Here is a 14,879-nt window from a genome sequence, read left to right on the forward strand (position 1 = left end):
CTGCATCCTTTTCAGTTCTGATCTGCAACAGGAACATTGAGTATTTGACATGGAGTGGTGGGGGGGGTGGGGGGGAGGTGGTGGAGTGGGAGCAGGTGGGGACGTATAACTCCCCTATCCTTTATAAAACCAGAATGGAGTAGAATGCAGATAGTGATCATGGGATGATTTAGCAGCTGGTTGTCCTGGACGTCTTTGTATTGAAGGAGGTGGTGCTGGGCAAGAGAGTTGCTAAAAAGTGCAATGTAAGTATCATGGGCATCCATAAGAAAATGAAGGAATGTATGGCTAGAAAGGAAAAGCTCATGATAGTAACAGTTCATGCACCATATAAAATGAGCCAATAGTACAGGACCTTACCTTGCCCATTTGTATTTTTCTCTTTACACTGAAGCCACATCTGCATAATGCTACTGATACTGATGTAAAGGAGTACCTCTGGTTGCATTCTTTTACTACTATTTTTTGAGGATTTTTCTCTGTTTAGTTTTTGTTCATTTCTATTTTAGAAATGTTTTGCTATCACATTTGGGGAGAAAATTCTAGATATCTACTACACTTTGTGTAAACAAGTGCTGCCTAAATTCCCTCTTAAATTGCCTATTGTTAATTTTAAGGTTATGGCTGCTCATTCTGGATTCCCTCATCAGGGAAATAGTTTCTCTATATCTAACCTATCAAAACTTATGTATTGCATACGCAGAAAATATATGTGCCATCATAACATCAGAATTATGAAAAAAATTAGAGGGGAATTGAAGCATGATTATTTTTTCACCCAGAGGGTGGTGTGCTCTGGAACGCATTAAATGAAAGGTGTTAGAGCAAGAAATCCTCATTGCATTTAAAAAACATGACGTAATGTACAGGGCTACGGGCCAACAGGTGAAAGGTGGGATTAGACTGGATTACTCTTTCCGTCTGGACGGACAATTTAGGCTGAATGCCTTCTTTCTGTGCTGTAAATTTTTTCTATGTTTCAGTGTTTGTATTGCTTCATTTGCCCACTGACAGCTTCAATTTATCCACTGATAGTTATTCTTTATATATAGAATGTTTTCATTTGGGGAATGATGAAAACACTACAAAACTGGTAATCTATTTCTTCCTAAATCCAATGGCTAATTTTATTCTAGGGTTGGTCATACAACAGCATCTGTGCTTATCTGGCTCGTTCTTATGTAGTGGATATAGAAAAAAACAACAGATTTGATCTTTATGATGGGACAGTAGAGGATGCGTTTCTTGTTTATGGAAGTGCTGAAGATGTACAGTCACAGAAACAATATGATGCTCCCTGTTATATTTCAAAAACTACACATCAGGTATGGAAGCCACTTTCAAATAGTAATAAAAAGTGACAAAAATATTACTGCAAATATTGTACATGTGCAAATGCATAATAAGAATCTTTATGTTTAGTGGTGTTACAGAGGTTTAAGTGCTTCCCATATCATATATGAACCAGAGTGGTAAGGAAGCAGTACAATCTCGACACTTCTGAGGATTCCAACTGTGTGACAATCACTATTGCTTAGTATGAAAATAAGACACTTGACTGCAAAATTCAGTTCCATAGCACCCATAGGGCGAAATTTTACGGCAGTGGGATTTTACGTTCCCGCCAAAGCCAATGAGGTTTAGAATGTCTCGCCGCATTTTACGCCCTGGTCCCTGCCGAAACAGGGCCGTAAAATTCTGCCCATTGTTTCAGCAATACGGGTGCCTTTTTGGTTCTGAATTGTTATCTGCAGTGTGAACACACACTTTCAGTGCGACTCTCACAGGATGCCATTTCGAGAAAGTCAGTAGATCAGTGTTATAAGCATTGCGCCAGAAGTATACAGAGTAGTCAGGTTGGTCAGTGTGTAACACTGATTCCAACTAGCATTTTCAATCTCACCACTCCTCCCCTCCCTTAACATGCACAACTGAACATTCATTCAGTGGCAGAAAGGAATCCCCCAATCAGTGTTATTTAAAGGGATCCTTAGTCACTCTCAGGTTAGTTGCTGATTAAATTCTACTGGCTTTGTCTGAGTTTCTAGAAGTAATTGGTGGTTTCCAGAGTTGTTCTAAGTTGAGAAGGTCAAGTTGACCTGCAGCATGATAGGGAAGATGAATGGTGGCAGCACAGAGGAGGACAAGCTGTTCACAGAGGGAGGGGGATGAGGGAGAGAACTCCTCTTAGCAGGAGAGGGAGCATTTTTCTGATCCCAACCTAAGTCAGGAACAGTGTGTGCGTCATCTCCATTTTATGAAGGAGTTGCTCACATAATTCTGCAAACTCTTGCAAACAGACCGGCAAGGACGGTAGTGCCAGTGATTGTGAAGGTGACCATGTCCATTCATTCTTTTGAATCGGGCTTCTTCCAAACTGAAATAGGTGCCATCGGTAACATCCTGCAATTCACTATCTTCTGCTGCATAAGACAGATAACTGATGCTCTTTATGCCAGGATAGGATAGTACATTGTGTACTAGAGGGAAGTAGGCAGAGCATGAATATGGCTTTTTCAGGACGACAGAATTTCCCATGGCAAAGGGTGCATCAACTGTACAGACCTCTAGATGGTGCATACTCTGACACTGCAGTGCACCAGTATTGGAGGTAGCAAATGTTTAAGGTGGTGGACAGGGTACCAATCAAGTGGGCTGCTTTGTCCTGGGTCATGTCAAGCTTCTTGAGTGTTATTGGAGCTGTACATGCCTTGTAGATGGCGGACAGGCTTTGGTGAGTTAGGGGGTGAGTTACACAGTGCAGAATTTCCATCTCTGATCTGGTCTTGTAGCCACAGTATTTATATGGCTGGTCCAGTTAAGTTTCTGGTCAATGGTGACCCTCAGGATATTGATAATGGGGTTTCAGCAATGGCAATGCTGTCGAATGTCAGGAGGAGATAGGGTCATAGAGCATAGAGTAGGATTTTTAGGTCAGCATGCGGGTGTGACCAGCGGGCCAGGGAGCAGCTGGGGAACAGACCGTCAGCTGCGATCGGCCCCTGACTGCAATTTCATGCTAGCTAGCCAATTAACAGGATGGGGTGGGGGCAGGAGGAGGGCGGGAGCTGACGTAAGTGTGGGCATGGGGGAGCACGGAATGAAAGTTCCCTGAAGGCTGGGAGCTGTCTCAGGGAGCTGAAGAATTTAAACCCAATCAATAAAGATTTTAAAATCCAGAAAAAAATGTCCACCCATCAGAATCAGTCACCTGAACATATACATTATGAAAATTCTGTCCATATATTTTTACTTTTTTAAATTTAATAACGGAAGCCTCATCCTGCACGTGGATGGGGTTTCATCAAAAATGCAAAGTCCACCTGGCACATTCGCATGTCCGCCAACCATAAGGTTGGATGGACCATGAAATATCGGGGACAGTTGGAACTTTAATGGGCTTAATTGCCCTCTTAATTGTTGGCAGGCGCGCTTCTGACTTTCATGCCTGCCTGCTGATGGAAATATCGCGCAAGCGCGGGATGACATCAGGACGATCGTCCGACATCATCACACACTATTTTACACTCAAGGTAATCCAGCTGTGGCCTATATACAGCTCCATCATAATTTCCCTGCTCTTGTATTCAATGCCTCGACTAATAAAGGCAAGTATCCCATATGTCTTCCTAACCACCTTATCTACCTATACTGCTGCCTTCATGGATCTATGGACATGCACACCAAGGTCCCTCTGATCCTCTACTTCCACGGTCTTACTATTCATTGTGTACTCCCTTGAATTGTTAGTCCTCCCAAAATGCATCACCGTTCTGCCCATCTGACCAGCCCATCTATATTGTCCTGTCGTCTAAGACTTTCCTCCGCGCTATTTACCACACCAACAATTTTCGTGTCATCTCTGAACTTACTGATCATACCTCCTACATTAATGTCTATATCATTAATGTACACTACAAACAGCAAGGGACCCAGCACTGAACCCTGTGGTATGCCATTGGACACAGCCTTCCAGTCACAAAAACAACCTTCGACCATCGCCCTCTACCTCCTGCCACTGAGCCAATTTTGCATCCAAATTGCCAAATTGCCCTGGATCCCAGGGCTCTTACCTAGTTGGCCAATCTCCCATGCGAGACCTTGTCAAAAGCCTTACTGAAGTCCATGTAGACTACATCAACTGCACTACCCTCATCTACACATCTAGTCACCTCCTCGAAAAATTCAATCAAATTTGTTAGACATGATCTCCCCTTGACAAAGCCATGCTGACTATCCTTGGTTAATCCTTGCCTCTCCAAGAGGAGATTAATTCTGTCCCTCAGAATTTTTTCCAAACATTTCTCTACCACTGATGTTAGACTTATTGGCCTATAGTTCCCTAGTTTATCCCTACCACCCTTCTTGAATACTGACACCACATTAGGTGTCCTCCAGTCCTCTGGCGCCTCTCCTGTGGCCAGAAAGGAGTTGAAAGTTAATGTCAGGGCCCCTGCAATCTCCTCCTTTGCCTACCACAGCAGCTTGGGATACATCACATCTGGACCTGGAGATTTATCCACTTTTAAGCCCGCTAAAACCGCTAATAATTCCTCTCTCTCAATGCTGTTTTATTCAAGTATATCACAGCCCCCTCCCTGATTTTTATACTGACATCGTCATCCTCCATTGTGAATGCAGATGCAAAGTACTCATTTAAAACCTCACCTACGTCTTCAGGCTCCTCACACTTTGGTCCCTAATCGGCCCTACTCTTTCCCTGCTCATTCTGTTGCCCCTGATATACTCATAAACACCTTTGGAATCTCTTTATTTTACTTGCCAGTGTTTTTTCATGCCCCCTCTTCAATCTTCTAATTTCTTTTTTAAGTAACACACTGCACTTTCTATACTCCCCTAAGGCTTCTGCTGTTTTGAACCCTTGGTATCTACCATAAGCTCCCCTTTTTTCCCTTATCCAACCCTGTACATTCCTTGACATCCAGGATTCTCTGGACTTGTTGGACCCACCCTTTACCTTTACAGGAACATGTTGGTCCTGCAGTCTCACTATTTCCTTTTTGAATGACTCCACTGCTCTGATGTAGATTTTCCTACAAGTAGCTGCTCCCAGTCCACTTTGGCCAGATCCTGTCTTATCGGTCTTCTCCCAGTTCAGAACCTTTATTTCTGGCCCACCTTTGTCCTTTTCCATAATTACCTTAAATCTTACTGAGTTATGGTCACTATCACCAAAATGCTCCCCCACTGATACTTCTATGCAAATGGCATTTTGGGGAGGACTAGCATGAATTATTTATCAGGGAACAGATATTCCCTGAGATTGCCGGGCTGACAGGAGGACGCCATGCTTGAAGGCATAGGGAAAGTAATTAAGCCTGTTAAACAGGCAATTAAAGGTGATTTTACCAGCTTTTTTTCGTTTTGTGAGAACAACAGAGCTTCAGAGCCTTGCCAGCTAAAAGGAGGCAGAAGCTGAGCTTTAGGTCAGTCTTGGCTACAGTTAACAGCCATTGAGAGTGGTAATATGGCTTGATAGGGAGTGTGAAACTGTGTAGTGAGCAATATTAGCAATTTAGAGGAAAGTCCCACATGGCTGACACAGTAGAGGCATTCTGGTTGAGTGTCCTCTGTGACTTGCCGCTTATGTGCACAGAGTAAGGATGGGATGCCCTGAAAACTGATTGCAGCAATTTGCTATGGGCTTCATTCACTCAGGCTTTGCAACCTTCAGTGAGCCGAAGCATCAGAGAGGGAGAGCTGCAGCACCTTGGAGCAAGGCTGCAGCACCCAGAAAGGCATTAGCATAGAGAGGCTGGAAGGGGGCATGGATGAGGAGGGTGCAGTGGGGCATGCAACTAGCTCTTGTGTGCAGACTACGTTAGAGGATCTTATTTCACAGGCTCTGCATCCTGCATATATCAAAGCAGCAGTGTCACCAAATACTGCACCTCTCCAGGGAAGCAGACACTGAGCTATGTGCTATGATGAAGGAAGAGCTGAGCTCATTAGGAAGTGATGGGCATCATTGCCAGCGACATTGAAGGTCATCATGGCACTGAATAGCTCAGGATCATTCCAAGGATCATCTGGAGATACCAGTGGCATCTCCCAGTCTGCAGCTCAGCACTGTATCAAGATGGACACCAATCTCATGTTCAAGAGGGCCAGCCAATATGTGTGGTTTTGCACTGATCTGCACAGACAAGGTGAGATGCGATTAGGGACCATTGTTGGACCCCAGCAGATGCAGATTGTCATTGGTTGCACGCTTGTGGCCCTCGAGGTTTCCAAAGACCAGGCATCGGCCTTCGTCAATAAGAAGGGTTTTGACTCACTGTTATGGTCCCCAGCTGAGGTCACCCCAGACGAGCCTGATCCCAGAGTGGAACCCAATTTAATAGATCCTAACTTTTAATTTGTTTGTTTAGATACATGGAGCAAAGCTACTGAACAAAGTCACAAGAGTCAGATGATGAACTTTTAACAAAAGAATAAAACATTTATTCAACAAGAAAAGATTAACTATGTTGCAATACTCCTTCATCCATAACTACACCATTTATAGATATATACAGATTTGTATGGATAACACAAGTTACAAAGCTATCTTATACTCTAATGTTCACAGTAGGTACACAGTCCATGTAGACCGATGAGTACCCTGTGGTTAGACATACCACACTCTGAAACCAAGTGACAGATGCCATCTCAACCAGATGCTATGGATCTCTCCTCGACTCCCCCTAGACACTTGTCACACCGTGAGTTAACCAGTCTCACTGCACTCCGTCTTTCACACAAGGGCTTCCAATTTCCACTTTCCAAGAGCTCGCCTTGGAATCTTCTCCTAAACTGATGCTTTCTCTCAGACGCCTCCGCAAGAGTTCACCTCCAGGGTTTCGAACTCTCCTTCCAATGTTCTCTTCCCTAGGTCACCACATGTATTCAAGCTTTCTTCCACGCACTCTCTCTCACCAACTCAGTCGTCAACAGTAACACTACTTCACATGCCCATTGCAAAGAGTTATAGACCTTCAGCCCTCTCTTTGGACCTTCTTGCCTCTTGCAAGCTTTTCTCACTTTAAATCTGCTTTCTGCAGCTTTTGTCTGTTTAAATATGAAGCTTGCAGCCTTTCTTTCTGTCCCTCTCTCTTAACTTCACTTAATAGGATCTTTTCCAGGTTCCTGTCCTTCCTTTGACTAGAAGGTCTTCTTGAAACTTTCCTCTGTTCCACCCCCCTGGATTCTTGGGATTTTTATTTAGCTTGAGACTTGCTATCTGTCCCCTTTGTTCCAGTGTCTCCTGGCACTACTTTCAACCAACTTTGAAGAAGCTCTGAAGAAGGGTCATACAGACTCGAAACCTAAATTCTGTTTCTTTTTCCACAACTGCTGTCAGACTTGCTAAGCTTTTCCAGTATTTTCTGTTTTTGTTTCAACCAACTTTAGCTTGGGACTGGCTATCTGCCCCTTCTAGGTTGCTTCTTCCTGACAGCTGTCCTCAAACCAACTGAACTCCAAAACTACTGTGTCTTTAGTTTTTCCGTGTGTGTCTGTGGGAGGAACCTGTCTCTCTCTGGGCCCCTGTTGCTAGGCAACAGCCCAATTCTTCTACTTTTGTTTGTTTACCTCAGCTACAACAGTGGTAAAAACCCCATTAGAAATGCAAGCACCTTTTTAAAGTGAAACCAAAACTCAATTTGACCTTTCTTAACACACAGAAATACAAATCAAACTTAAACTTTAAAGCTAAAACTCATTCCTAACACCCACAAATAATTTATTTAAACTATCTCTAATTCCTAACACTCACTCAATGTACAATTAGTCTGCGTCTACTGGAAATGGATCCTTCCGGTCTGTAAAAGGTTCCCAGGAGGCAGCCACAATGCCTACATACCGAAGACACTCCCAGGTACCAGATACTTTTACACCCCTCAGTTCCCCCTGCTTGCCTTCAAGGATGGATACTAGGTGAGAAGGGCTACCTATTGAAGATATGAGTGCTTACACCTCTACAGGACCCAAACATGAATGCACTGGAACAAGGGTACAAGAGCTGCTGCAACACAACTTGAGCGACCTTCAGCAGGCGATAGGGTTTCTGAAGATGCAGTTCAGATGCAGTGATAGATCCGATGGAGCCCCTCGCTATGTCCCAGCAATGGTTTCACGTATCATGGTGGTGTGTTGTGCTCTGCATAATCTGGTGCTCCAGAGGGGAGAAGCTTTGAACAATGAGGACATCCTGGAGCATGGTGCCTCCTCTTAGAATGAGGATATGGAGGGGGATGGTGCAATATGTTAAAGACCCTGAGGGACCTCATACAAGGCACAATGAGATATGCTCAAGGGAGACTCAATAATACAGACATATTTCATGAGCCTTCTTACATACCCATTCAATCAAATGAATTTACATTTTCTATAGTCCTGTTACCCTTTCCTCCAATGCCTTTTCCACCCCCCTCCATCTGTCATCACATGAGATAATGGCATGGGAAGTGAGGTCCTTCTCATCATCCCTTTGCGAGAGCCATTGATCTATTAATGACCCAGTCATGTTTAAATAAATAAATGATTCTTTTTGTGGTGCAGCATGTTAGAATTTATTAAATAATCCTGTGAAACCCATGTGCATCTAGGTGAACTTTCTCACACTTTTGTGGATGATCCTTTGTGGTCAGCTGAATTAGACTGTTGGCTGAGGTGGAGGCAACTTTTGACATTTATGCTCACTGGCTTTTGTCCTCTAGCTGCCTGAGGCCCCAGGCACATTGGTGACTTCCTGCACACGTGCAAGAGCCGCCTCTATCGTAGTGGCTTGTGGAGGCATTGGTGTCAATGTCAGTGGGACAGAGGATTCGCCATCCACGCCAGGAGCATCTTGAAAGAAGCTCCCAGATGCTTCACGCAGCCGCTTTTCTTCGTTTTCAGAATCCACTAGTCCCTCCCTATTCACCTGAGGTGGTGATGACTCAAGGCATCTAAGCCCTCTCTCACCCAGCCATTACTCCACAAGTTCATGGAGGAGCTGATGGCATAGATTTCCACGTGCATTTCCAGCATCCATTGAGTAGTCTGGTTGATTTGGTTCTCCAAGAGGGTCACCACTCTCTCAGTGGTGAGTGCCATGCACACACCATAGACATGTCTGGATGCATTCCTCCATCGTTCTCATATGGGTGTGCAAAGCTGCTGGATACTCCGCCAGATGTTCACACACCTCATGCTGCAGCACCTGCATCTGCTGCCTTGTTGATAACTCCAGAAGCACATTATCAGCCTGAAGCTGAGTATTGCCATGCCCTCCCACAGCCCTCCAAGTATGAGTGGCTTTAACGGTGACTGTCTCTGTCAGCTGCTTGGGTGCATCTGTGATATACTAATCAGATTGTGACCACACTGCTACTCGCATGTGACTACACACCAATGTGAGAGTATCTGTGCCGGTGGAGGGTGGAGGGGATGATGTGACCCTGCATTCTCTGAGGTCTCCTTCTCCTCAGAGGAGAAGGAAGGCTGTCCCAAAGGCTGTGCAGCTGGCTGCTTTTGTCAATAACCTGTGAGAGAGAAAAGAGTGATGAGAGGACAATGCGTGTTCTAGCACATCTTTCTGACTACTCATCATCTGGAGCTTGATGTGACCAATGATGGACACATGAGCACTATGTTTTGAACTTGCCAGAGGGTCTATTGTGCCCACTCACTCTTTCAGGACGCCACACCCTTCTCCCCTCAGCAATTGCCTCCCCAGGTTCCATACCTCCCAGCTCTTAGCTCTGAAGTCTTTGCTTCCATTAATGTGAGGATTTCAATGAATGACATGCAACCGCCACTCCTTGATCTTTCTCTCCATTGCCATTTGCCATCAAAGGCACACAGTACACCTATGTTGGTGGCAGTTTAATTGTCCATCCTGGAACCACAGGGATGCCTTTTGCACGTGGCTAGTGAGTGCTGGTAGCACAGGAGTCAGCTCTAATTGACCAGTGTCCTCCACTGTGATATACCAGTGAAATTGCCACTGACTGGGTGGGCACCCCTTCTTCAATTTCATATGTACCCTTAGTCACATTTAAGGCTGCAAGCTTAATATTATGTGCTGCACTTAACTTTGCAGAACGCATTAGGTTATTAATCTTCTTTCAACACTGCAGCCATGTACATGAGCCCACCCCAAGGTGGCTTACCTGCTCCGCTATCTCCAACTAGGCCTGTTTAGTCTGACAAGCTGGTGTCCCCCTCTCATCCCAAATGAACAAGATTTCCAGTGCAGCCTGGAGGAACACCTTCTTGGAGGCATCAGTGAACCTTGGCACTACCCTTCCTCTGCTTTCTATCATGTCACAATTCCTGCAAATGCCAGGGATACCTTTCTGTTCCCTCCAGCGCTGCTGGCTGCCTTTTAATGATGGCACCAGCCTTGTATGAGCCAGTACTTTTTTTCATTCATTCATGGGATGTGGGTGCCGCTGGCTTGACCACCATTTATTACCATCCCTAAAGGCTCTTGAGAAGGTGGTGGTGTGCTGCTTTCTTGAACCGCTGCAGCCCATGTGTTGTAAGAACACCCGGAGTGCTGTTAGGAAGAGTGCAGCAGGAATTTGATCCAGCAACAGTGAAGGGACAGCAATATTGTTCCAAATCAGGATAGTGTGGAGGGATGGAAAGGGGAGCTTGCAGGTAGTGGTATTCCCATGTATCTGCTGCTCTTTTCCTTCTAGATGGTAGAGGTCATGGGTTTGGAAGGTGCTTTGGAAGGAGCTTTGGTGAGGTCCTGCAATGCATCTTGTAGATGGTACACATTACTGTCACTGTGTGTTGGTGGTGGATGAGTGAATGTTCATTGTGGTGGATGGGGTGCAAGTTAAGCAGGCTGCTTTGTCCTGGATGGTGTTGAGCTTCTTGAGTGCTGTTGGAGCGCATCTAGGCAAATGGAGAGTATTCCATCGCACCCCTGACTTGTGCCTTGTAGATGATGGATGGGATTTTGGAAGTCAGGAGCTGATTTACTCTGCAGAATTCCCAGCTTCTGACTTGCTCTTGTAACCACAGTATTTAAAAGCAAAATACTGCGGATGCTGGAAATCTGAAACAACAACAGAAAATGCTGAAAAAGCTCAGCAGGTCTAGCAGCATTTGAGGAGAGAGAAACAGAGTTAACGTTTTGAGTCTGTATGACCTTTCTTCAGAGTCATTGCTGCCACTGTCACTGAAGAAGGATCATACGGACTCGAAAAGTTAACTCTGTTTCTCTCTCCACAGGTGCTGCTAGACCTGCTGAGCTTTTCCAGCATTTTCTGTTGTAGCCACAGTATTTATATGACTGGGTCCAGTTCAGTTTCTGGTCAATGGTAACCCCTAGGATACTGTAGCTGTTCCAGCACAGCTACGACACTGGCATCTATCTGGCTATGTGAACAATTGCCCAGGTATTTCCTCTACACAAAAAGCAGGACAAATCCAACCTGCCCAATTACTGCCCCATCAGTTTACTCTCCATCATCAGTAAAATAGTGGAAGGGATCATCAACAGTGCTATCAAGCGGCACTTGCTTAGCAATAACCTGCTTACTGACGCCCAGTTTGGGTTCCACCAGGGCCACTCAATCCTGACCTTATTACAGCCTTGGTTCAAACATGGACAAAAGAGCTGAACTCCCAAGGTGAGGTGAGAGTGATTGCTCTTGACATCAAGACTGCATTTGACAGTGTGGCATCAAAGAGCCCTAGCAAAACTGGACTCGGTAGGAATCAGGGGGAAAACTCTTCATTGGTTGGAGTCATACCTAGCGCAAAGGAAGATGGTTGTGGTCGTTGGAGGTCAGACACCTCAGCTCCAGGGCATCACCGCAGGAGCTCCTCAGGGTTTGTGTCCTTGGCAGAACCATCTTCAGTTGCTTTATCAATGACCTTTTACCATCATAAGATCAGAAGTGGGGATGTTTACTGATGATTGCATGATGTTCAGCACCATTCACGACTCCTCAGATACTGAAGCAGTCCATGTCCAAATGCACCAAGACCAGGACAATATCCAGGTTTGGGCTGACAAGTGGCAAGTAACATTCCTACCTCACAGGTATCAGGCAATGACCATATCCTTGATGTTCAATGGCATTACCATCACTGAATCCCCCACCATCAACATCCTGGGGGTTACCATTAACCAGAAACTGAACTGGACTAGCCATATAAACACTGGCTACAAGAGCAGTTCAGAGATTAGGAATTGTGCGATGAGGAACCCACCTACTAACTCCCCAAAGCCTGTCCACCATCTACAAAACAATTCAGAATACTCCCCACTTGCCTGGATGAGTGCAGCTCCCACAACAGTCAAGAAGCTTGACACCGTCCAGGACAATTGATTGGCACCGCATCCACAAACATTCACGACCTCCACCACCAATGCACAGTAGCTGCAGTGTGTACCATCTACAAGATGCACTGTAGGAATTCACCAAGGCTCCTTCGACAGCACCTGCCAAACCCATGACCACTACCATCTAGAAGGACAAAGGCAGCAGTTAGATGGGAACACCACCACCTGGAAGTTCCTCTCCAAGTCACTCACCATCCTGACTTGGAAATATATTGCCATTCCTTCACTGTTGCTGGATCAAAATCCTGGAACTCCCCTCCGAACAGCACTCTGGGTGTACCTACACCTCATGGACTGCAGCAGTTCAAGAAAGAACAAAGGCAACCAGGGATGGGCAATAAAAGCTGGCCCAGCCAGCGAAGCCCACATCCCATGAATGATTTTTTTTTAAAAATTCAGTGATGGTAATGCCATTGAATGTCATGGGGAGATGGTTAGATTCTCTCTTGTTGGAGATGGTCTTGCCTGACACTTCTATGGTGCAAATGTTACTTTCCACTTGTCAGCCCAAGCCTGAATATTGTCCAGGTCTTGCTGCATATGGACAAGGACTGCTTCAGTATCTGAGCAGTCATGAATGATGCTGAACATTGTACAACATCGCCAACATCCCCACTTCTGACCTTATGATGGAAGGAAGGTCTTTGATGAAGCAGCTAAAGATGGTTGGGCCTAGGACACTACCCTGAGGAACTCCTGCAGTGATGTCTTGGGACTGAAATGATTGACCTCCAACAACCACAGCCATCTTCCTTTGTGCTAGGTATGACTCCAACCTGTGGAGAGCTTTTCCCTGATTCCCATTGACTTCAGTTGTGCTAGGTCTCCTTGATGCCACACTATATTAAATACTGCCTTGATGTCAACGGCAGTCAGTCTCAACTCATCTTAGGAGTTCAGCTCTTTTGTCTGAATTTAGACCAAGCCTGTAACGAGGTCAGGAGCTGAGTGGCCCTGATGGAACTCAGTATCAGTGAACAAGTTATTTCTGAGTGAGTGCTGCTTGATAGCATTGTCAACAATGTTCTCCATCACTTTGTTGATGATCGAGAGTAGACTCATAGGGCGGTAATTTGCCAGGTTGAATTTGTCATGTTTTTATGGACAGGAGACATATCTGAGCAATTTTCCACATTGCTGGGTAGATGCCAGTATTGTAGCTGCACTGGAACAGCTTGGCTAGGATCGTGGCTAGTTCTGGAACACAAGTCTTCAGTATTATTGCCGGAATGTTGTCAGGGTCCATAGCCTTTGCAGCATCCAATGTCTTCAGACGTTTCTTTATGTCACATGGAGTGAATCAAATTGACTGAAAACTGGCATCTGTGATGCTACGGAGCTCAGGAGGAGGCCAAGATGGATCATCCGCTCAGCACTTCTGGCTGAAGATTGCTGTAAATGCTTCAGCCTTAATTTGTACATTGATGAGCTGGGCTCCCCTACCATTAAAGATGGGGATATTTGTGGACCACCCTCCTCTGGTTATTTGTTTAATTGTCCACCACCAATCACCACTGGATGTGCCAGGATGGCAGAGCTTAGATCTGATCTGTTGGTTGTGGGATTGCTCAGCTCCATGTATTGCATGCTACTTCTGTTGTTTGGCATGCAAGTAGCCCTGTGTTGACACCACAGAGCCAGACGTATCAAGGAAAATATTTGCATCTTGCAAGAGTTCATAGGTAGTAGTAGAGTTATTATATTTTTATTGACTCGAAAGCAAAGACAAGATGGATACATGAAAGAACTTATATTTGGGAAGGGTCGAGTTTCAAAGGGTATTGAGAACAATGGGATTGAGATGAAAGGGAAAATGGTATATTAGAGTTACTGCGGATAGCTGTTTTTTGAGCTATTGAGCAGGATAACTGTAGAGCCATTAACCTGGAGATGGCTGGAGATAGCTGAAGCTGTTTGAGCTGTTGAGAAGTCTTGGGCTGCAGCAAGCAGTTTTATTCTGAAGTGAATTCCATAACAAAGTGGAAGAGGGTAAACATCATGTGGTCCACCTTTATTGAAGCTACAGCTGTCTGCCTTGTGTGATATTTCTGGATTCCATATTTAAATATCTAGAAGGGAGTGTTGCCTAGAAAGCGTTTACTTGTGGGTTTGACCAGGAAGAGAATTTTGGGAAAATGTTTTGTCAAACTAACTTTAATTGTGTAACTGTAATCTTGTGTGTTTATGTTTTTTTTGTGAATAAAGCTTTTTAGTTTTAATTTTTAACAACCCAGAAGTGTCATTGGACTTCTTACTGCTGAGATTGGTACATTGTCTTCTCATTATTAAAATACAAAGAAAAGGTTGTGGCTCATAAGCCAAGCTTTCCCCTGGGATTTGGTTTGCACAGCAATTAACTCTGGCTGTAGTCATAACACAATGTGAAGACAGGATTTTGTCTCCACGATGACTGTGCAGACCCAGATGAGCAGCTATATCCTTTAGGACTTGGCCAGCAATGTTGCTACCAGGCCATTCTTGGTGATAGACATTGAAAACCCCCACCCAGAGTACATTCTGTGTCCTA

General features: G+C 44.8%; 1 protein-coding gene across 1 annotated transcript in view; it reads left to right on the forward strand.

Annotated features, from left to right (window-relative positions):
- The window catches only part of LOC121282838 (sodium/hydrogen exchanger 10-like), a 395,537-nt gene extending 394,176 nt beyond the window's left edge, over positions 1 to 1,361 (forward strand). Inside the window, exon 24 of the mRNA XM_041196650.1 lies at positions 1,137 to 1,361. Within this exon, the coding sequence (XP_041052584.1) occupies positions 1,137 to 1,361 (225 nt within the window). The remainder of the gene's footprint in view (positions 1 to 1,136) is intronic.
- Positions 1,362 to 14,879: the final 13,518 nt, after the last annotated feature.

This window comes from Carcharodon carcharias, chromosome 10 (genome assembly GCF_017639515.1).
Source record: "Carcharodon carcharias isolate sCarCar2 chromosome 10, sCarCar2.pri, whole genome shotgun sequence".
NCBI lineage: Eukaryota > Metazoa > Chordata > Chondrichthyes > Lamniformes > Lamnidae > Carcharodon > Carcharodon carcharias.